Here is a 24942-nt window from a genome sequence, read left to right on the forward strand (position 1 = left end):
TTTCAGCCTAGGCAAATTGAACTACCTCATCATTTGTTGTAAGCACCATTGGCGTCATGAAATGTGGTACACTTCACGTAAGCTATGAAACATCTGGCAACACCACAATCTTGTTACTTCACATTGTTACTTTATTAACATTAATTTGACATCTGGTAAAAGTGTTTTTTGTCACATACAGTACATGAAAAATGACTGTTTCACAGGCAGCACTGCAAACAGCTTCTCATTTCCTAAACATGGATATCAACTGCTATACTGTGGAACTGCCTGATGTCTCCTTAGCTTGCAGGGTGTGTATGGAAATTTATGAAGCCAACTGTACCAACAGCAATATGCAATGGCACCTTTTTTTTTTTTAATGTGAAGTGATGGCCCTCACTGCAAGGTATGTGTTGTTGTTGTCTTCAGAACAAAAACAAATACAGTATGACATTTTACCATTTGTAGGGTAACAGGAATAGTCTGAGATGGCTTTGCTGCTAGTCCTGGTCACCAACAATTATAATGTTGCACCTACCTACAGCAATTATTAAAGCTTTCATGTAATTTGCAGTAACCAATGAGATTTTGAATGTTTAACAATGAATGGCTATTCATTTTACAATTGCAATTTTAGTTTTAGAAAGTCATTTTTCTAACTTTAAAGCCTTCAGTGATTATTAAATAAGCACAATAATAAACAAGGCTATATGAAAGCAAAATATTCTATTTGCAATAAGAAATTAAGACAGTACATAAAATATTTTAGAGACTAAGGATTATATGAACTTATGAGATTTTTTCTTAAAATGTCAGTCCAATGAAATGCATTAAGCAATGAAGTCATAGTTTCATAAATGAAATGCTGCTTTATTTTTCTAAACCATACAATGACTGAGCACCAACATTCACTTGCTACTAATTTAAAGGGTTTATACTGAACTTTATGAAATTCAATAATTTGTATTCTGAAATTTGTCGCCAATTTTTACTATATACTACTGTACTTTGTCTTTAAAATGTTCAATAAAGCACAATACACTGCACCACAACAACTCTTAAAGTAAGCTCAGAAACGCTGGATTTTTATTGTTTGTGCTTCAAAAATCATGTAAGCTTATCAGAAATTCATTGTCTCTTTTGACTTATCTATCAGCATTATACATCACTGATAACTAAGATGATAAAGTACTAACAAATCTAAACAATTCAAGCTAGCCCACCACAACTCCTGACATAGTGAAACTCCTATCATCACCACTGGGCATCACACACTGAATTTGAATTATTCTCTTCAGGAAGCATTAAAAGGGTATTGTAATTATTCATGAAATTAACTGCTTACTAAAGTGCTGTCAAACACACATTTTCTGGCATTTCTTTTGCATATTGCTACCATAGTTAACCTCATATAGTCAGCAGTGGCAACAGAAATGAAGCCACCCGGGTTTGTCATCTTGCAGCCAAAGATCTGTATCTTTGCTTGAATGGGAAGAATAGCTTATCCGATACATTCAAAATGAATGACAATAATATTTAAATCAAAACAAGATGAATGATCAGCTAATGGTATTTAGAAGTGCATATTTAGAGACAGTGTAAAAATATTCTAGGAATGAATTAATTCTTTAATTACTTTTGTTGTATAAAAATTTATCACATTTCACACTGGCTAGATCTTTCACATTCAAGTTACTCTGTACAGTAATACCCCGAACTTGCACAGTTTGAGATGTGCGAATTCACAGACACACGAACTTTTCATTGGAACCTAACTGTCATACACGAGTTTTTCACAGACACGCGAACATTTGCGGATACTTTTACTGAGAAACCCTGCAAAAGTGTTTGTTCAATTTTTTTATGTAATTTATAAGTTTTCAAGCTTGTATGTGTAAATTAAATAACATTAAATAATAAAAGTAATAATTTTTCTCTCTCTCTCTCTCTCTCTCTCTCTCTCTTACTGAGATGAGAGAATTTTTATGGTACATGTATACGTTTATTTGTTTTGTATGATAAATAAATTTTTACCTAACAATAAGTACTAATTTTCAAATAATAAGATTAACAAGATTAAATAATAATAATAATAATAATAATAATAATAATAAAAACAATAATAATAATAATAATAATATTAATATAACTGTTATTTTAAACAAATTCTTCCCCTCATCTTTTCTAAGAAGCTCGAAGGCAAAAGCTGTCAGACATGTCGATAAACATGAAAAGAAGGGGGAGTGTTGCTGATTAGGGGTCAAAGATTTATTACTAATTCTCTCTCTCTCTCTCTCTCTCTCTCTCTCTCTCTCTCTCTCTCTCTCTCTCTCTCTCTCTCTCTCTCTCTCTCTTTCTCTCTCTCTCTCTCTCTCTCTCGTTCATAGTTAGTGCAACCTACGTATTACCGTTTCTCTGTATGTCTTTAACTGAACAGTAGACAATTTTAAATTGATATCATTTTACCTGTACCATCTACAAACTGTAAATGCGCCGTTCTAAAACATAGAGACAGAGCATTTCAGAACAAAGAGAAAGAGACAGGATAAAGAAGTTTTTAAAAGCAAGGTTGAGAAGACTTCTAAAAATAGACTGGATGAATGGGGAGAGGGAGAAATAGTATACTTATTTTCACACTCCTATATTTTTACATCAACCATTTATTTCTTTTTTTAAGGGTTTCTCTCTCTCTCTCTCTCTCTCTCTCTCTCTCTCTCTCTCTCTCTCTCTCTCTCTCTCTCTCTCTCTCTCTCTCTCTCTCTCTCTCTCTCTCATAGTTAGCACTCCACACATTTCTACAACTTATTTTTTCCCTGTACGTCTTTACCTGTACAGTAGATGGTTTAAATTGACCTAATTTTACCTGTACCGTCTACGAAATGTAAATGCGTTAGTGTGGCAAATACGTTCTAAAATACAGACATATAATAACTAAGAATTGTATCAGTCCAAATAAAAAACACTGTTTGTTCATGAAAAAGCATTTCAGAACAAAGGGAAAGAGATGTAGAATGAATCAGGTTGAGAAGACTTCTAAAAAATAGATCAGTCGGAAGGGGAGAGAGACAAAAATTCTCTTCCAACTCTCTATTTTTATGTCAACCATTTATTTCTTTTTTTAAGGGTAATGAATTAAGCTAACTTTTACATGAAATTACAATAACTTTAACCCTTTTAACCCGTGGCTTTTACTGCTTACTCCGTGTGGTGATATATAGTCACTTTCACATTATGCGCTTAAATAAGCCCAATCCACACCAGGAGATGGTTACTTTTTATTGGCTGACCATCTCCCTCCTTTTTCCAAGAAAGCCAATCAGATGAAAGCCCGTCTTTCAGCCATATTACCCAGAAATCTCATGTTTCTTTACATTTTCAAGTTTACGCATGGCTGTGGTCTCGAGTGATTATCACAATATATACGTAAATTTTGAGATATTATATTAGAAATGCATAAGATACACTTATTTTTTAGAATAAAGATTGTGTTACATAAGAGTGACAAGCTCGGAGAGTGTCGTAAATAAGGTTTTGTAATGTGTTTCTCATGTTTGTTGTCGTCAGCTGATGTCTGCTGATACCTGACAGCAAATCCTTAATCCTACAGGGAACATCAATTCTGATATTTTCACTTTAAAATACAGTTCATAAGCTTTAAATTGATATATAATAGCCTATATTTTGGGAGATAACTAACATACGGTAAGTGACAGGAAAAAAAGACCCACTTTTCCAAAATAAAATGCAATTTTATACATGCATGGGCTCACGTGTCATAATTATTAGTCTGGGTTAAAAGGGTTAAATTCATTTAAAAGTTAGCTTAATAATTTGGGAATATGATTAGGGTCATATTTAGTGTTTAAACTTTAGAAATAAGCATTTAATAGCATTTTTAGAGACCGTGCCAAACTTACACGAAAATTCGCCTTGCACAATAATTTAAAGTAGAGCCATTAGCAGCTTGAACATTGTTTTCTCAGCTTCAGCTACAACTTGCAGCTTAAATTGAGCAGTATATTTCCTTGACGATCTTTTATCCATACCGAATAAAGGTATATTGTAAAAATATATCAGTCCTATTCTACTTAACATCATTTGTGCTATTAGCTACGGTAATTGTTTATTACCGTATGATGGTTGAAATACCAGGTAAACAGCTGTTGTTATCTGATTCAGTTATACCCAAAACAACAGTTTCTCGGTCGGTTGTTTATGGCTGTACACATTTACGCAAGAGTATAACGTTACTAACAATACTTTTATCATTCTCTTTTACTTTTTTAACTAGAAGATGGGATAAAGAGATGGAGGAAAAGTTGTCTATTGTAATTTGGTCTCTCTCACTGCCTGATTATGCTGCTGCCTGCGCCCGCATGAAATTTAAAAATATTTTATAAATAATATTGTCTATCGGAATTTATTGCTTACCCCATTGCAATCAAATTATCGTACGGTGAATTATCGTAACTCAAGCATTACCCGAGTATTTTAATAGTTTTATCACAAAATGTGCATTTAGTCATGAAAATGAGATGAAAATACAGTAATTACTGAATATTTCTCAGTGAAAAATACTGCAAATGGGTGAATTTTCTGCGAATAATGGGTAGATACATTCCACGGAGAAATCCGTGAGTAGGTGAGTCCATGAATCGTGAGATCGCGAATACGGGGGGTTTACTGTACTGGGCATGAAAGAACACATTTTACTCTTGTTTTCACACTGATAAAAGATAAATACATAAAGACCGTATTATGATGAAGTTAAGTGAAAATAGTGAACAGAATTTGCTGATTTTTTTACACAAAAAACATGGCCCCAATGCCATCTATTAATGAAAAAACAACACTAAATAATGAAAAATATTAACTTCCCATGCAAAATAGAGTATCTAGATCACTCTGATATTTAAGTTCAGCTGATTTCAAACTGTCAAAACACTAAATAATATTTTCTTAAAAATATAGGTGCTATTCTAAGCTCACTTAGTCCCATTATTTTCAAAAACTAGAGTATCTAGTTCAGATTCATTTATGCTAAAGTCTTTAGAAGCAAGAAAATCATTTCTCTGAATTGAGTTAAATCACCCAAAAAAGGAAAATCTATTTCTGGAGAGGGCCCGTAATCACCCGTGATCACCTTTTTTCATTCTCTCCCTTTGATAAACCAGTGACATTGATAACTATGTTTTGTATAATACAATAGTATAATATAATATTGTTGGGACTTTTGACTTGGGAAGTAAGGCATAACTTTAAAAAGATCCATCAAAAGATGCATATTTGTTATTTCATTTAGCTTTCTCTGGTATCTTTATAAAATAAGTGCTGAATGGACTATTTCACAGTATGAAATAGAATTTTTATGTCAAAATCTTTAATTTTTGTATTTTATAATACAATAGTATAATATAATATTGTTGGATACTGTGAAGTAAGGCATAACTTTAAAAAGATCCATGCAAAAGATGCATATTTGTTATGTTTGTACTTTATAATACGATACTATGTGAATATTTATGCGCTAATTTTATATCTAGTGTATGATGCGACCCCCTTAAAATTGGCTTCAAAATTAGGTATTCAAAAGTCGCACAATACGCGAGTATGTACGGTAGTTAAACAAGACACCAAAACAACCAAACTTTCACAGGGAAGCAAAATCTAAGCTGGGTTCTCAAGTTTTTCAAGGATCAATTAATGCTGTTGCTTGGAGGGAATAATGCTAGTTTTAGGCTTGAGCAATATTTGTCTACCATTCGAAAAACCCAAGTTTTTAAAAATATTAGTACAAACATGTTGACTGTTCACCACTCTTCTAACATAAAAGGTATGGGGACTGGTTTTTATGCTCCTTTAATCACAAGTACATGAATACCAATAAAAACAGGGTATTCCTATTAAAGGTTTATTAATTCTGAATATGTATGACATCCCAACATTAAAATCATGTTCCAAACACTACTTCTATTCTTCAGCCCATAACCATGGAGTCATTTCTACTTCAGGAGCCTATTACCTTCAGACGACATTTGGTAAACCAAATGATACAGCAGACAATTACTATGGAATTTCTTTTAAGGGAATTTTACCAAAATTTAATATTCTATCATGCATCAAGAATATAATAGTAGAAGCAAAAGAAAGAGTGGCCAAGAACTGCATGAATGGTGCATGGAAGAAGTGGACCCCCACTTTTTTGTGCTTCATTTTATTGCGGAGTTTTGTGGAACATATCTTTCCCTTTTACGTGGGAACTTTCACCAATTCATGAATTTTTCTATGAGGTGTATTTTTTTTTTAAATATCAAATTGTTTTAGTCTGATAATTTAAAATATATTTTTGTTTGAACTACTAAAATAGGCAGTTATAAATGTTTTAATTTAAGGGGTACAGGGTATTTGGCAGTTATAAACAGTTATAATTATTTTTGGAGGGGATTTTGCATTTTCGCAGAATTTGCATTTCCACAGTGTGTTCAGGAACCTATCCCACAAAAAATTGGGGGAGCACTGTATCTGAAACTATGTTAACACCTTTACTGACTTCTATGAATTTGACAAAATGAGATATGATTAAAGAGAGGATTGTTAGGCTACGTAAGTACATTACATAATAAATATAAAAAAATACTAATTTGATATTTCTCTTCCCAACAATCAAGACATACAAGAGAGTTCTCAGTAAGAGAGAGAGCAGAAGTTTCATTGGCACTGTATCCCATGTTCAATAAATCTACATATTTTACATAAAAATTATGGTGCAATATAGAATGGAGTGAACGGACAGCAAGCGTTACATGTAAATGGAAAGCCTAATGTAAATACATTAATGAAGGTGATATAGAAAGTATGCAAACAATTAGCATTTATAAAATGAAAACACATGACACTGTAATCTACTGTATATGTTACATTTGCTTACTTGCGGATTTTCTGAGTTGGATCAAACACTGTCTTCCGTTGCTGGTTCTTCTGTACCAACTCCTTGTAACATTTTGAACAGTGTCCATCCCACGCTGGGTTCCCATAGTAACCACATCCTGTTCGGCAACGAAGCTCTACTTTACTGACATGGGGCCTAGCCCCCGTCCAGGCTGAATTAGACATTACTGATGGTCTGGAAAATAACACTGAAATTAGCTTTACCAGTAATGCTACAGAACTAGATGTCTGACCCAAATACAATCAGTATTCACACACAATACATATACAGAACAGCAGTAATGAGGACATGAGTAAAATATTCTGTTCTCAAAATACCTATTTCCTAATCTTATTAACAGCTTCAGGCAGTTTTTGTTTTCCTTGACTACTCCCACAACTGGCTAAACTGAGGTGGAAGGGAACAGCAGTACAATGTTAAGCAAAGATGAAAAAGGACGCAAGGGGTGGATGTGTAACTAAGTGAGAAAATTAATGGACAGGCAGAAAATTATTTTAAAGGAAAATTATAAATGGTATAAAGAAATGGAAGTTATATGTAATTTCATAGTGATGGTGTAAAGTCTGAAAGTTCAAAAATGCATTCTGCAAGTATATAATAGACAAAAAATGAAACATGAAATGGGTGAAGAGATCAAGGTACATAGAAGAATATGGCGAGAAGAGAAATAAAGGAGACATAGAGGGTGGAAATAAAAATAAGGGCAAAGGAAGACAAAAATTAGAAGGATCCAAGGAGGAAGCTCTTGGAAGAAAGAGGTTAAACCTTGTAAGAACTGAGCAAAAGATGAGTATTAAGTAGAATACACAGACAAACATTGTACAGTAATAACATATACAGTACACAGTACAATCATGATAACATGCTTCCTGTTAATACCTGGTAACTATTGGTTTCCCTCATTAATAGGCCTGAGCCTCATATTCTGCTCTCTCTAGTACTATTTCCTCTGCTGCTCAAGGTCACTGAATAGCCTAATGGAAGGTAACTGGGTAAATGCTGCATGTTTGTATAACCTTGTTAAGGGCATCAGATCTATTCATCACAACTTTATGTATTCTGTATTTACCATAGTTTCTATGTTAAATATCACATAACGGATCAATAAATTATTACAAAATACATTTTTTAAAATTATAATAGCTAATGGACTTTATATATCAATCATTCCTATACTGTACTGTACTATTCTCGTATAATTTCCACAATGGAAAAAATCTGGTGTAAACAAAAGTTTTTTTTACATAATCAGCAACATGTTCAGTAGGTATCTTGTTCAAGAAATAGATATAGTCATAATCTAAATGAGTAAATTAGCAATCATAAATTAAAGGATTCAGCTGGTAAGAAACTTAAGAAACTTATCAATTTCAACTGTTTTTCTCACATCATACCTAAGTTGCTATGATCAGGGAAACCACCAAAGAAAAGCACAGTATAAATATCTAGCTGATTATATGTATATCCAGCACATTTTAATCTTTTCATGAAATAATTTTAGAATTTCATTCATCACATTTATAAGAAAAAATATCATACTAAAATAGTGTCTTCTTCATACTATACTTCACACTATATCTCTTTATGCCCAGCAGTTCTTCACTTTTCATCTACGAGGAACTTGTAAGTAAATACATGTAATGTTCCCCATTGTAATTCACTGCTAAGATTATCCTCTTAGTTATAATTCTAACATATTTTCATAGGTTACTGATGTCAAAAATACTGTACATGTGCCTTCTTTAAGCTACTAATTACAAATATCCTTTGGAATAAACAAAGCTTCAGTATCTCTCATATAGTAACCTATACAGAAAACATACTAGGAATAACTTTAAATATCATTGAGAGAAGAACATGGTATCAATAGATTTTAGATAAAATTGTCCAGACCCAAAGTTCTATTTGGTTAGGTTGTTCTGGAATGTAATTTCTGGTGTTTTCCAGGATAATGTTCTCAGACCATTACTATCTATTTCTTCTAAGCATGTCGACTGACCTTGAAAGCATGCTTGATGCTTTTACAAATGATACCAGTCTCTGCAAGAAACCCACTGCCCAAGTATAAACCTGTGGTTGCTGAATCTTTTAAATGGCTGAGTATAAACCTGTGGTTGCTGAATCTTTTAACTAAGACTTTGCTAATATTAGTGCATGTTGAAAATTATGGGGGATGAAATTAACCACCAATAAATAACTCTAAATGTATGATAGTAGGTCTTAGATCCTGGATCCTAAACTCAGATCTATTTTTTGACAGTGTATCTTTTATTTAAGTACATGCAACTCATTTAGAATTCTAGATGTAATTTTCAATTTAAAATTAACTTTTAAGAAGCCATTTTGGCCAATCTTCTTTAGTCACATAAAAAATCAATATTCTGAGTCTAAAGACTTTTGGATGATTGTCTACCCTCAGGAAATTTTTAAATTCTCCTGTTATGTTGTCCTTGATTCACAAATTACCAGTGATTAGATTACCCACATGTGAGTATGGGTAATCAGGAAGGTATAACTTTTTTAATATTTACTTAACTATGTGCAATGCAAAGACAAAATATAGACAAGTAAGAAAAAATATGATTTTGGATATATATACTGGGTCTTTTTTTTTTTTTTTTTACAAATTTCACTACTTTAAAAAAGTACAACCAGGACCCAACTCAGCTTTCATCATATTTTGAATAAGTGCACTGAGTTTACCTAGGCTAGCTGCATTAAAAGGAGAGGGGTATCAATAACAGAGCTACCTACCACAAACTAAGCTCACCTAACAGTGTAATCCAATACCTATATAGGCATCCTTAACTGAACCACTCCTTTATAGACAGGGGTTTTGACTTCAAACCCCTGCCACCACTTATCATAGGTACTACTGTACCCCATTTCTCATCTATTGGTAGAGACAACCCATACAAATTTTAAATGCTCTGAGTCAAGAAAAATTCAGGTCAGATAAACCCTCACCATTCATTACCATTTGCAAAACTCAACCAAATTAGCTTAAAATGGGGCTTGACCTTGCCACAACCTTCAATGCAAGAACTCAAATGCTATTGGCTAAGATATGAAGACAATTTCTTGCAAGGCAAAATCAAATACCATCAGGGTTGAATGGTGATGACTGGCATATATAAATTCATTATCCGACACTTTCCTTAAAATGACTTTGATGCTCTAAGTATTGCCTCCAAAGGACATGAACACCAGTCTTATTTTTTCAAATTAGGTGAAAAATATTTTGAGAATATGCAGAGGTAATGTAGACTTAAAATTTTTGGCAACTAAAATTGATAAAAATGAACAGGTAATAAGTGATAAATGAGCCTCCTGTACATACTTGGTTAGTCCTTCCAAAAAAAACTACATTTAAATGTTAAACTTCCAACTCCAAATCTCAGTCAGTAGTACCTACTATCCTAAGTAGGTTACGGGAGCCTAGCTAGGTATAGCACGGCCCCTTTGGTTAGGCAAGAAAAGGTTAAATCATACTCAAGTAATTACCATTACCATATTCTCCACTTTTCATCTTGTGGTTTTTTATCCTTTGTGATTTTAGGAGAGATGATAATCAACACAGGAACCATTTACACTTTCATAGGATTCTCTTTCTCTTGTGTTCCAAGTTATGCACATGTCAGAGAACTGCTGATGGCCCCATGCTATTCAATCAGTTTCATTTTTCCCCACCAAAATACCCTAGTCCCTCCTGCAGATAGGCAACAATTAAAAACGCATTCGGGTCGTTTCGGCCGTAAGCACGTTTACGTGCAAAATGGACACCGTGTTTAGTACCAGCCCCTTGGGGATGTACGTAAAACATGAAATAATAATGGTAAATACCATAAACATAATGTCTTACATTGTTTTGGATATTACGGCCTAATGTGACTTACGGCCGAAACGACCAGGACTGGTAAAAACAAACACGAGTTGCTTGCCTAAACAATACCCTATAAGGGGTAGCCTAAAAACACACTGTAAGCAGTCAGGTAAATTGTATATAGGACCTAAGTTGAAATTAATTTGTCATAACAGTCAAGGGTATTACTGGATTTTCCCTATGGGCTAAAACCTGAGATAGTAATATGCAGTTCTAAACACATTCAGCAGGCTAGGCCTTCAGGCTCGACTAGGCTAGGCTATGCCTATCGTATGTTATCCTAATAAAGGATTAGAAAATATGGGCATATATTACCTTCATCAATATACTACTAACGGCACATAGGATAGGTACGGGATATAGGATACAGGATATTGGATACAGGGTATCGGATAGGTTATGCTTTGGACAATCTAGGCTACTAGACTATGAATACCCTCAGGTGCGTACTGCAAAACATAGATTGAAGACCACGCATTAGGCTATATAATTCAGTCTCCAGCTCGTTCGAGTCTACCATAATTTCCCTATACTATCCTAGTCAAAAACCAGCGTGACCTAAGAAAAGTCTAGTTAACCTTAGCCTCGTCTAAGATGGTCACAGTCGTAAACAGAAAGTGAAATCACGACCTTACGTTAGAAGGATCCCAGGAGTCACCACAACTTCTGAATAGGAGTCTCGAGCTTTAATCCAAATGCTCCGGCTCCTTCACACTGATAAGGGAGGGTCTGGTATTAATCCATCGAGACAGAGGAACACAAACAAGGTCAAGTGTCAGGCGAATATTGGCTTCTTAATCACTATTTGGCAACTGTCTATTATGATTCTTTTTACAGAGCATGTAAGTCATCTACGGTCCGTTCACTATGAAATTTTGTAGCTATAATTATTTTTATGTGTAATCACCCTCTTTCCTCATATACAATTTACAATATAATATTTCACCACCAAAGGTTTCAAATCTATTATTTATAATTTATATTTTCCAACATCTTTTCTCTAAAGTTTTTTTGCTGATGATACTAGTTCCGACTCAGTCTATCAATAAAGGAATGCGGAAAGTATCAAAATTGAAAAGTCTGAAGGCTTTTGTGTAAAGAGGGAGAAAATACAAAGAGAGAAAAAGTTCCTGCCAAAGACGACCTCTGATTTCCTTATTTTGGACGTATGCTTTCCTAGGTGGATCTTATTTTTTGCTACTTCTGGAAACTATAATTACGTTGGCCAGCAGTTCGGTTAAACTGCTCGTTCTTCATTTTGCGCTTACCCAGTTATCAAAATTTTTGTTGCCTGCAATTCATTAAATGAAATTTTGACGTACATAGTTTCCGTAATTAACACCTTTCTGAGAATTTCTGTGATAATAATTTCAAAGGGTTTCTATAGCACTTTCCGAGTCATCAAAGATACAAATAATTTTTTATGATGGAAAATTTGAAAAAAATATTAGTCCTAAATTTATTGTATGCATTTGTTTAAAAACAAGCATTGACTGGTAAAGAAAATTGCCTTGTTTTATCGTGACATGGCACCAACTGCTGCACCCGTTGATTTGGATTGGAACCAGCAGTAGCATTTGCTTAGTGTGGAGTAGACTTACGAGTTATCTCTTTTTGCGTCTTTTGTGGTGGTTTAGAGTATATGCAGAACTTTTGGATATAGTAAAGTTTGCATAATTTTATTTCCTTCATTATCCAAGATGGCTGTAGTTCTTATGTGATGAGAAAACTATGCTTAATGGAGAAGACTCGGCGAGTCTACCAACTTTGACTGGGAAAGGAGAGTGGTTATTTACGAAAATGTCATCTTGATCAAAGTCTTCTGATAGCAACACAGCTTGTCTAAATCTGAACTGCACCTCGCAGTCACAAAATCATGAAGTAGTTGGAGTGTTGGTTCATTAAATTCAATTTGTAATGATTTGAATGAATGTATGAAATCTGGACTACATGGTCCAGTGCTGGGGCCAGGGAGGCCATTCAATGCCTTTAATGACTTAAAAGCTCCAAACCATTTTCTAAGTCCTCCGTTATTCTCATTCTAATGCTGGTCCAGCTATTTGCCTTCCATAATCTATCATGGATATTGATATATATATATATATATATATATATATATATATATATATATATATATATATATATATATATATAATAAACAAGACACTATGGGCAATGTATAAGAATAATATTGTAGTGTCACCATTAGTACAAGGACCAAATTGCAAGGACCAAATTGAAATATATGTATAATTGAGACAAAATAAATTATATATAGTAGACAAAATAAATATATATTATATATATATATATATATATATATTATATAATTTACCTTGGGTATAATATATATTTCAATGTGTAGTGAGCAATTTGGTCCTTGTACATTGGTGACACTACAGTAGCCTATTATTCCCATAACGTCTTGTTTATTAACTTTAAAGGGTGATTCTAAAGGTCTCAGTCTGTTCTTTGATTACTGAGAAGGGAGCTTAGAAGAATCTGCACTCATGCATTGGCCTTCTACATTTACGAATAATTTATTAATCGCGGAATGTACAATAAATAACATATGTAGGAGAGCCTCCTACCCTCCAAGGTGACTAGCAGGTCACATCTAGTTACCGTCTTAAGAGAACTTCCTAGATATAGAATTTATCCAGGGCTTCAAGGGTCATAAGTCTGTCAAGATCAGACCCAGCAATGAGGGCATTGCCTCACAAAGCTGTGTCAACTATTAGAATTCTGTAAGTGTGAAAGCACGCCATCCTTCCTCTAAGAGCAATCTTAATCATATTCTGTTAAATACTTGTTTAGGTAATAAAGAATCAACCCTAACTGTGGAAAAAAAAGTAACTGAAAAGGAGAAAAAATTTTAAAAAGCTTAGCAAATTTAGTTTACATCAACAACTTAGGGCCAAATTGTGAGTTAAATATAAGTAACTTCTCTTTAAAGTCCCCTACTCGATGGCAAGAGGCTAGGGATTAGAGAGTAAACACCAATGAACTGAGGATGAATAGAAGTTTCCCTTCAGGGAACCTCATGTAAAATAAAAAGGAGCGCAAAGCAAACGAGTGAACGAGTAACAACAGAAAGCATAACTGAAAAATATGAACACACCATAAACTTACGGAAAATAGTTTCATATATGAATGATACTGAACAAATTAAAGGTAATGGCAGGAAATGATTACTAAGCAGCTTCTCAGAGATGTGACCACTTGCCACCACACTAACAAAAAAATGCACAAATTGATAAGGGCATAGCTAATATGTTTTGAAGTTAGCACTGGTGCAATTACAGGTGGGAAGGTAATGTTGAATCATTTTTACTAGCAAATCAAAAAAACACTAATTAGTGTAAAATGCATGGAACAAAGCATCTAAGAGAGAAAAATCCCAGCCCGCCACCACTAAAAAAAAAAAATAAATTACTAGTCAAATTGTTTTCAGAATAAATATGTTTTGATGAGTTAGCACTGGTGCAATTACAGGTGGGACAGGTAATGTTGAATCATTTTTTTACTATCACAAACCACAAATCATACGAAAAACACTAATTAGTGCAAAATGCATCCATTTGCATGAAACAAAACATCTCAGAGAGAAAAATCTCAGCACGCATGCCTATCAACTCCCAAGTCCCTACAATACACCACTGAAGTTCCCATTCCTCATCCAACTGTGGAAGAACCGCTCTCTCTTCCAGACAACTCATCAACTCTGCTATGTTTAGTAATGGTTTTCATAGGTTTTCATTTTCATTAACTTTCATCTAGAGTTTAATGTGATTTTAGTGGTTTACAAGTGTTTTATGCATCATCTCCTGGCTGGCAAACTCCAACTGATCGTTCCTGTGAGCAGTCTATTTCATTTTTGTTTTGCTTTGCAGTATTTTTCATTCATATTTTCATGCTTTCAGTGTTTTGTTCATGTGTATTTCCTTGCTTTGCCTGCTAATAAAGTAACTGGATGTTTACTTTGGGGCTGTTAATGTAACTTTTCCCTTGTTTTTGTTATTCAGGTGTTTATCATTTACTCAGTAAAGTTTGCATCGACCATTCACTTCTGATCTGCCTTAGTCTCAGTAATGGTTAAATTTTTTCTCATAATTATGTTTTCATTGCAAGGAATGCAGTGTATATTTTGGAGTTTAATTCCCATTATCATTACACCTTAACATGATTGTGCTACCAAGGAGGGTAAGACCTGCAGGATTTTATTTTATCCTGAATATGGACCCCAATTGCACTTCCCTTAGTGTATGGGTCTGCAAAAATTGGTCTTAGGGGCAATGGTTTTCCTTAGGGCAGAACAGATTCTGCAAGTGTGTGTCTTCCTCTGCTGAAGAGCAATTGTTTAGCTTGTTTGGTTGCTGCCTCAGTTGTCAAGTTGCAGATCTCTTCAGATAATATAGATGATCCTTCCTCTTCCTCCATGCCTTGTCACCGTGCTGTTCCCTCTCACCTTTGGCATAAACTTTCATCGGTGTCAACACCAACCATCTACTCTCCATACAAGTTTTCACCTTCACGTTTGTCTCCTTTGCCACCAGGGGCCTCCCAGTTGCCCGTGGAAGAGATCTGCCAGTCAGTTCATCTTCAGTTACTATTTTCTGCTTTTGGGTAGCCCAATTTACCTGTTCTCCCCAGCTTGTGGCCAGGGGTCTTTTTTCTCCAAGTTCAGGCTTGATGTTGCATATGCTGTTTGTGGTGAATTCCTTTTATATTTTCAGAGGAAATCTTAATCTGAAGAGAAAGGCCCACAATACCCATCTTCCATTTGGATATTGATCTAATCTATTAAATAGATACTCTAAATTAATACAGGTTAATACTGTATAGTGGGAATGTATCTAAAATGAAAGAACATTAATGCATAAAGAAAATTAAATTGTAAATACTTGTCATAACCCATTCAAAATCCAGAAAAATCACCTTCTTCCCAAAATAGAGATAGAGGAGACAACCTTGAGTTGGTAGTCAACCAAAGAAAGTGGAATGGCCACATGCCTTTCCTGTATATTGTATAAATATTTGCTAGGTGCTTCAGCCAGTCCCTAATGAGAACCTTTGACCGACAGTTTTGGCTGTCACTTTAGAACCATAGCACATTACTTTTGGAGATCTTAATCTCCATGACCACATCTGAAAGGAAATTTGTCCTACTCAGAGCCTAATGACACACTTTGCCAGGAGCAACTACAGTCATATAACGATTGAAGGATTTAATCCATTTCAGATGGCTGTCCTTTAACTGAACTGTCCCTAAACCAACAAATTTTTCACAAAATATTCTGTTCCAGACTTCCAAAAATAAAATAAATGCATTTTAACTCAAAATTGACAGGGCTAGCATCCTAAAATTTATACAAAAAAAAAACAAAGTATATAGATGAAATACTTACAAACTTTTTCTCACTCTAGCAGTAACTGGGAGAGCTGATGGCATATGTGGTAGGTGGTGAGGAAAGTGAAAAGGAGGGGATGTTGTTTGAAAGTCCAGTCCCCTTCCGTAGAAACAGCAGGCAACTGTGCTTCTGGGGTTGTTTCTCTTTTGTCTCTTTCTACTGCTGTCTTCTTGAGACTTAATTCTTTCTTCCTAAAAACCTGTCCAATGATGTTTGTTTTTGCATGCACTTTAAAATGTTCCTAAAGTGAGACATGATGTTATTCAGCAGGTTTACAAAATGGTTTACTGCAGCTTTCTCCAGGTGATATTTTTCAAAGCAACTTTACATTTTCCCCAAATGTGCATACATTTCATTTACTGATGAACTAAGAGCATCCTCTATTGTTTTGCTACCTATTTTTCTTTCTGGTTTATTTATAACTAACTAAGCTGTCATCTCTAACCTTCTTAGGTCCCATGATGAAGTATCCTGTATTACTACTAGAATCACCAAAAATAATAAACACAAAACAGTTTAGTGGAGTTGTGCACCGAGCAACAGCTACAGTTCAACTGAGTGCTCCCTCTTCATTTCAGCTGGGCACTGCATAAATGGACACGCTTTGATCCCAGCATGTTTTAGCTGGTCATCTTGGCTCGACCTTCAATTGATCAAAAGTCTGTTAACTGAGCGGATTTTTATTGGACAAAATGTTACCCGAGGTATGACTATATTTCCGGGTTATGTATCCCATTTATCATTTAAAACATAAAAAATAGTCGGAAGTACAGGAATTTAAAGAAATGTTATTTAAAAATATTTATTAAAATTTCTGGCAACATTTACCATGTATATATTCTCTAACAAAGGCTAGATATGAAATCTGCATACAATATAATGATCTAAGTACAAAACATCATTGTTCTTGATAACAAACTGGTGCAGATTTAACACAAAAAATTAATGATTAAGGAGTTCACCTACATAACGGATATAGGGGTGAACAGTTGGGGACAAAAAAAAAAATTTACTGATCTTCTGTACATCAATTTACAATGGCTCCAATTTTCACTTCCTCTTGCAGAGATACAGACGCTTTTTCTAAGTGTTCAATTATAACATCGGTTTTCTTGAGGTGAAATAAATATCTTTTGTTCACATCTTGGAATTGATATACTTGTAAATTAACTATTTCTTCACCTACGCAGAAGTCACAAAAACTACAGATAACATGACTAGTGCCTCCTTTGCACAATTCAGTACACTTTCCTTATTCTTACTTAGTCCACCTGGAATGACTTTCCCAGACTTCTGAAGACTCAAAGGTCATTCATTATTCAAAACAATAGTCAATAAATAATTATGAGGCTATATAGCACTATTACAGTATTAAAAATCCCTTCTCTCTTAAGACTAAAAGCTGGAATTGGTGTTATTTGCTTTTTAAACTGCTAACTTTGGTTCTAGCTTTGTTATGAAAGATATAATATTTAATCTGAATATACTGATCCTTGTTAATGTGAATAAATTAATACTGATTAAGGAGCATGCACATCAAGAGAAGTCCAATGGTATATCCTAGACATAGCATAATTTGAAAATAATCTAGTCTTGTAGGTTCAACAAAACATTCAAAATATTTTACATTACAACTTTGTGTCAATCATTAAACAACTCTGAATGACAAAACCAATAATTTAATACAACCTTTCCAAATACAACATGAAATGTACTTCAACTACTTATTTCAAAAAAACCCCAAACCCAATAATAAAATGTTTTAACAAATGCAGTTCTACAATGCAAGAAATTATAGAGAAAAGTTTCATACAAACCCATATTTTCCACATGCTTCACCTACCAAAGACAGAGGACTAACAATGGGAAAGTGGCCATCGTCACTGAATAAGAGCTAGCTATATTTCCTTCGCAGGCCATTGTTTATTTATGTAGAGAACAAAGAATGCAATATGACATTAACTGTAAACATAGTTTAAGCTAATGTCCTAACTTCATCCAACAACAAACAGTGAAGTCTTGGACATGTCCCTTTTGCAAACTTTAAATGTACCATATTTACAATGGAAATTTCCCTTGCAAAAAATGCTATTGATAACATTTAGGTAAATTTTCACATGGATCAAACTTTATTGCTACCTCTCCTAGCCTAATCCATACTAATCTGCTATTGAAAAGGCATATAAAGAAAACTTAACTATTATTATGTTAATGATGAACTAATGCCCAAGCTTCACAACCAACCTATTATCTACAAAACAAAAAATACATAATATGCAGTATCTGTGTATGACCCTGAAGTTCTGGTTACTTTTCTTATGCCAGTTTTCAAGTGTGCCATAGATAGAGAATGACACTTGATCTCTATATCACACAGATACCTTCCAACACATAAATTACGAAGTTTGTAAATGTGTGTCTAATAGCTAACCAAATCACAGATGGCATCAAAATTAGTTTTAAAAAATCCAGATTGCCTAAAATCAAACATGTCCTTATAAGCATAGGGGCTGTCATGAGACAATGTCTAGATTCAAGGTACTCACAGAGAGTTTAAAAATTCAAGAACAAACCAACAGCTAACCTATGAACTGACAAAGGCAAGAATTCCATGGTGCATGCAATAGCAACAAAATGGCAAAATATATTGTGAATAACAAGCATATCAAGCCTATTATTGAAAGAACTATAAATAATTAAATTAAGAAAAAACAGACACATACTAAATGATCTTCCTTAATAGAATACAGTTTGGAGAGGAAAATATAAAAATGTACAAATCTACATTTGCATCCAGAGCAGCAACTGCATCCCGGTGGGATCAACAGAAGAATAAGCTACTGAGACCTAAACTATCCAAACTCCCTAGTGCTCCATAAGTACATTTTGTAAACTGTGAATAGACTGCTTCCTCTGTCTGTGATAGATAAAGTACATGTATGGTGTTTTAATTTGTATTCATGCAAGTCCTCATAATAAAATTGTATTACTTATTGGTCAGTTCTATGAGAGTTAAATATTTGTAACTCAGTGGTCTGGTTAAAAACCTAATAATAATATAATAATAATACAGCAAACCCCCTATATTCATGTTCTCACAATTTGTGGACTCAACTATTCACGGATTTCTCTATGGAACATAAATGCACATTTTTCGCAGAAAATTCACCCATTCACGGTATTTTTCACTGAGAAATATTAACTAATTACTGTATTTTCATATTTTCATGACTAAATGCATTTTTTGTGATAAAACTATTAAAATACTCAAGTATAAGCATTTTTAGAGGGTTTTTTTGTGTTTGAACTATCAAAATAGGCAGTTTTAAGTGTTTTTAGAGGGGTTTTAAGTATTTGTGGATTTTAGCTATTCACAGGGGGGTGTGGTACACATCCTCCCCGAATACAGGGGGTTTGCTGTAATAATAATAATAATAATAATAATAATAATAATAATAATAATAAATAATACAATGTTATGAACCTTTTCTGCCAACAATACTTTGAGTAAGATATTTATGCTGTCATTAACTGTACTGTACAACTATATGAGAAAGTATTTAGTTAAAAACGTCTATAAAAGGAGAAACAGCGAAAGACTTTTTAGCTTTTGTTTTCCAAAACAGCTTAAATCTGTCGAATTTGCATTATGAACTTAACAGCTCTTGCTCAACTTATGTACAATGAAAATCTCACTAAGAGTAAGAGTGCACATTAACAGCTGGATGATCACCTTACAAATTCTCAGTAAGTTTGCAGTCACCTTCAAAACACTAAACTCAGAGGCTAGATTAGTACTGTATCGACAACACACAGATACTATACCTGTAGCTCTAGAAACAATACTATTTTTTTTTAACAAAGGCTGCAAGAACTGATTAGCATACTATAGTAACACAGTACCTCAATGTACAAGAATTCAAACAAAGAAGTAATTTAAATATATACATTATAGAAAAATTTCTCTATTACATCATAAATATGTAAGATTTACTGAAGTGAGAAAACTAAGGATCATGGAGCTTACCTACAAATATTTCCACTACGACAACCTCAGATGAAGGAATGCTGACTTTGATTAACCTGATCATTTCACAAAAAAAAGTCTTGTAGAGTATTTTCCCACACAATTGCTTACAAATGTTATAAACAGATTACAGTATTTTAACAGTCATAGTTACCCAACATTTTTAGAGAATACATGATTGATGCTCCTTGAAAATATAGAAGCAGTAGACTATGATGAATATTTCAAATTTCTGTGCATATAAAATCTTAACCAAGACTTACAAATTACAAACAGTTAAAATTTCTTACTAAGCAAACCAAAACATTTAACAAAAAGTCATTTTATGATCAATACAAAACTGTAAACATTTACACAATTTTAACAACTTTTCCGTATTGTATTTCAATAAATCCTATGAATAGTAATCCATTTAAACGGAACAAGTGAAAATATAACAACAAAACACAACTGTGATCTACATTCTTAAAACTGTAAAACACTGATCAAAATGAGCTTTAATAATCCCTTAAATTCATACTATAAGCTAACAACACCACAATTTCAAAGTTGGATGCTGAAACACAGAACTTCTGCTAAATAATTAAACTTAATTTTAAAGGGTTTACTGGAAGTTATGCTTGAAATAGCAGTGTATTTCACATAATGAAATACACACTCAAACTACTAAACAGCTTCAGTGTTAAACGGACTGACCTTTCTGAAAAACTCTGCTAGCATTATTTTAAGAAATACCTTCACTTTCAAAAATGACCACAACAGAAAATCAGGTTTTGATTACAGTAATAAAAATATAGAGTAGCTAAAAATTCATTCTTCCATTGCTTGAGTTATTGAAGCTGGGTACACTCACAACTTAAAGAGATTTTAACACCAAGTTGCTGTAAATTTTCTGATCCAAACCAAGCACAGGTACAAGAAAATTACCTGTCAGGTTTGGATGTCACAAATGAAAAACTAGATATGTAAAAAAAAATAAATGAAAAAATAATTTTGAAGACTACAAGTATTACTCAAATCCATGTTTACATTGCTCATATTGCTAGAGTCAAGAAAGTAAAACCAGAACATGACGCTACTATAACCTTCACTTTCATAACTTGAAAAATGTAAATTCCAGCTGCATATTCAAAGCTAAAATAAATGTATTTTCATATGCTTTAATAAAATACAATTTTTTATGGGACTTTATAATATAGTATATGCCCTCTTCCACATAAACTTAAAACAAAGTAAAATTAATATAGCCAAAGGAAGTAAGCATCATATACAAGCAAGGTACTTAATGTTAAATTTTACCTAAAGTTAAACAAAACTTAAAAATCCTCTTGATCAAGTACATAAGCTGAATAAAAACACTAGCAGAAAAATCCTTTTATCACATACATATATACAAATTCTCTTCATTGGTTTTTTCACTCACACAAATAGTAAAATGGATTTTGAGAAATTATATATATATATATATATATATATATATATATATATATATATATATATATATATATATATATATATATCTAAATATATACAAATTAGCTTCAGTGAAGGGGATTAACAGTTCATACATATGCTACAGGTCATGGTTTGGTTTGAACATTAATGAACCCTGTTTGGCTAGGAGATTACAAAGAATTGTACATTATTTTCAAAGGGAAAAACTTTGTCAAAAATACTAAAATTTTCAAGGTAACCATCAATGTCACCAGCTAAAAAGCCATGGGGAGCACCATAAACCCAACACGTGGTTATTCTTACTGATACTTATGAAAAACTCTTACACAAATATGTAAAATTATCTTATCTGTACTATACAATATTCTATGTTTAACCATCATTCCCATTTCTCCGCCTGACAACTGCCTGCTCCTCAACAACAATAGAGCCAGCAATTATATCATAAACAGTTCTATTATGTTGGAAGGAAAACAAAAAGAAGCAAATAGGAAAGAGAAAAGTGAGAGAGAAATTCTTTACCACTGATCGAAGAATTGCGCGACCCAACCTGGAAGAGAATATTCATTCCTAATTAACTTCATTTTCTTATAACAATCTCAGTACTTTCTGAAATACAAGAATTCACTTTAAATGTCTCCTATTCCGCTTGTCTATCTGAAATGATAGAAGTAAATACTATGGATATTTCAAATGAGAATAACACACTCTACCTCAAGGTTATCTTCTGTCACTGATAGATTCTGGGGTTTCAGAAGGGATTTGCAATCTGAGAAACATCTAAATTGGTGAAAAAATTAAAGTTATAAACATAAAATCATGAGTCTGACTTCTCAAATATATCTGCAGTATTCTTTTGTTGGAAAGCTCTAGGAGGGCTAGGAATTTTAGCTCAACAGACTCATTAAACCATGTATTAATTACAATAGAGTACTGTAATGTCAAATACCTGTCAATAAAAATATGAGGTAAGCAAAATATGATTCATGAAATACATACGACTAGGAGAGCAAAGAAAATTCATAATATAAAAATATACGAACATTATTAGACTAGCAAAGATGAACAGAGCAATGCAATAGTGTAAAGAATTTATGTAAATACGTGTAGATTACATTGGATTATACAACAAAGAGACTAAAGAAAGGGAAAAAGATGATAACTATGCAGAGAATGGACATAGGGCTTCGTAGTGGTTCAAGGCTTCCATCACCCAACACAATTGCAACAACTGTCATCTTCTTACTAACATAAGGGGTAAAAGTGAGAGTAATAGTGACAGCAGGGACAATGACAGACAAAAGTACAAGCAAAAAGGTGCATTCATATCATCTTCCACCACAGTGCCTGCTTTTAAGGAGAAGGACAAATAACATGATAAAAAAAACAATTAAATCCAAGGTTTTGTTTGGGCATATATATTTCCTGAAATAGCATTTTACATTGAAGTTTTCTTTCCTCACACATCCTGGGCAGCTAAATTGATTTGCATTTCTTTACGTTTTACTCTACATTCAAGTAAAATCATAGGAAACCATTAGTTCTATGTCTTAGTGTTAAATTATTTCGCTGTGTTTAATGTACATTTGTTTCCTACTATTAAAACCATTGAATTTATCTAAAAATAAAATGATTTCTTAAATATAATTTTGTTCTTGTCAACACTTAAAATTTTTCCTTTTTATTAGTTTTTAATCATAAAACACATACATAAATTACTATAAAAAACATTATGATAATGGCTCACCCTAAATCAGATGCTGGGTATACTACAGCTTGCTCTGCTCCAGTAGGTGCTACCCATTCACAGCGTACAACTCGCAACCCAACCAGCTTTTTACCAGGCGTTGCCCCTCCAGTCCCTCCAGTCCCCCGATGCAAACACAGGGCCTGTAAACACAGATTTAAATGACAATCTACAAATACCTTGAATTTGTATCCCACTTTCTATGTATTACACTGACAGCTTCAGAGTGACTTCAAAATGGTCCTGTACTTGAGTTTTTAATTAAACCCTACTTTTTATCATGAAAGCTTCTTCCCACTTTTAAATATGGGTAATGAATCATGGAATAACATTTTACTGCACAGGGAGCTTGAAAAACACATGGCACCAACATGACATCTCAAACAGAATAAGCTAAAATAAGGATTAAAATCCACAGAATAAAAAACACTGTAATACAAATGAGAAAAATAATTTTAAATCTTCAAAACTGAAAAGTATTTTGCACACTGTTAACACTTGTAAAAGTAATACAAGAAACAGGACATGGATGTGTTTGATTACTAGATTCTTGTTAAAAGTTAAATTAACTGGTAAACCCTTTAACATGGCAAAATTTTGCTGGTGTCTGCCAATAATGTTCCCTTAAAGTCAGGGTCATTTGAAGAGATCTATGAATAACATAACCTTTGGCCTCTAGGGCACACCAGGCCATTTTTACGACTTAAAAAGAAAATAGCATCTTCATCACTGGGATAAACAATATTTACTTATTACTGCATATTTCCATGGCACGTACTTGGTCGCTTAAAAATTTTGACAAAAAAAAAAAAATTACACTCCCAGGGTAATGAGGATAACTCCTCAAACAACAATATAACTTTCCTACCATTAACTACTTATGGAAGAGGCAGAGGAGAGACCTTGACATTAAAACACTGAATTAGGTCTGAATTATATGAAGTATAAACCATCATCTAGAACAACAAAAACAGTAAAGCTTCAAAATTCTTGATATATCTGATCAATCATTAAATATGACAATTTTTCATCTTGGTCATCTCCCAGTAGTTTTCAACAATGATAAAATGAATATGAAAGCAATACAGTATAGCATATTTTAAAACAAAATTCACAGTTACTTTATGAGAGAGAGAGAGAGAGAGAGAGAGAGAGAGAGAGAGAGAGAGAGAGAGAGAGAGAGAGAGAGAGAGAGAGAGATATATGACAAAAAAATAACTACTGTACTGGCAAAACTGAAGACTACTTCTGCAGCCTGGTTCCCTCTAGTCACTGACCAAAATATTTACCGCTTTTTGTTTATGTTTATGTCTTTTGTTTACCTTTATGGTATCTGCTGTCTTTTCTTTATGTTGTTACGTTTATCCCCAAGGGGCTGGTACTAAACACAGCAACCATTTTACACATCAGTATACTGGTAGTTACCAAAACCAGAGGGGCGCAGTAGTAGTATCTTCAGTCTAACCAAACTATTGTTGATTATCCGCT

General features: G+C 33.5%; 2 protein-coding genes and 1 long non-coding RNA gene across 10 annotated transcripts in view; 1 reads left to right on the forward strand and 2 right to left on the reverse strand.

The window, feature by feature from the left end:
* Rabex-5 (Rabaptin-5-associated exchange factor for Rab5) overlaps positions 1–11747 on the reverse strand; it is a 33660-nt gene extending 21913 nt beyond the window's left edge. Inside the window, exons 1-2 of one of the 4 annotated variants that reach the window (XM_067122272.1) lie at positions 11393–11747; positions 6911–7105 (exon numbers count right to left, since the gene is read on the reverse strand). In XM_067122272.1, coding sequence (XP_066978373.1) covers positions 6911–7095 — 185 coding nt within the window. In that variant the 5' untranslated portion in view covers positions 7096–7105; positions 11393–11747. Of the gene's footprint in view, positions 1–6910; positions 7106–10441; positions 11357–11392 lie in introns of those variants that run through there. The other 3 variants (XM_067122271.1, XM_067122269.1, XM_067122273.1) reach the window with 3 other exon arrangements.
* LOC136849171 (uncharacterized) lies at positions 1–17407 on the forward strand. Its single transcript, XR_010856248.1, has 2 exons — positions 1–1294; positions 16679–17407. It is a non-coding gene; the product is annotated as an uncharacterized lncRNA (long non-coding RNA).
* The window catches only part of LOC136849170 (protein FAM8A1), a 24709-nt gene continuing 16780 nt past the window's right edge, over positions 17014–24942 (reverse strand). For all 5 annotated transcript variants that reach the window (XM_067122275.1, XM_067122276.1, XM_067122278.1 and 2 more), the window contains exons 7-8: positions 23455–23597; positions 17014–22257 (exon numbers count right to left, since the gene is read on the reverse strand). In XM_067122275.1, the coding sequence (XP_066978376.1) occupies positions 22080–22257; positions 23455–23597 (321 nt within the window). In that variant the 3' untranslated portion in view covers positions 17014–22079. The remainder of the gene's footprint in view (positions 22258–23454; positions 23598–24942) is intronic.

The sequence above is a fragment of the Macrobrachium rosenbergii genome, chromosome 20, assembly GCF_040412425.1.
Source record: "Macrobrachium rosenbergii isolate ZJJX-2024 chromosome 20, ASM4041242v1, whole genome shotgun sequence".
Lineage (NCBI taxonomy): Eukaryota > Metazoa > Arthropoda > Malacostraca > Decapoda > Palaemonidae > Macrobrachium > Macrobrachium rosenbergii.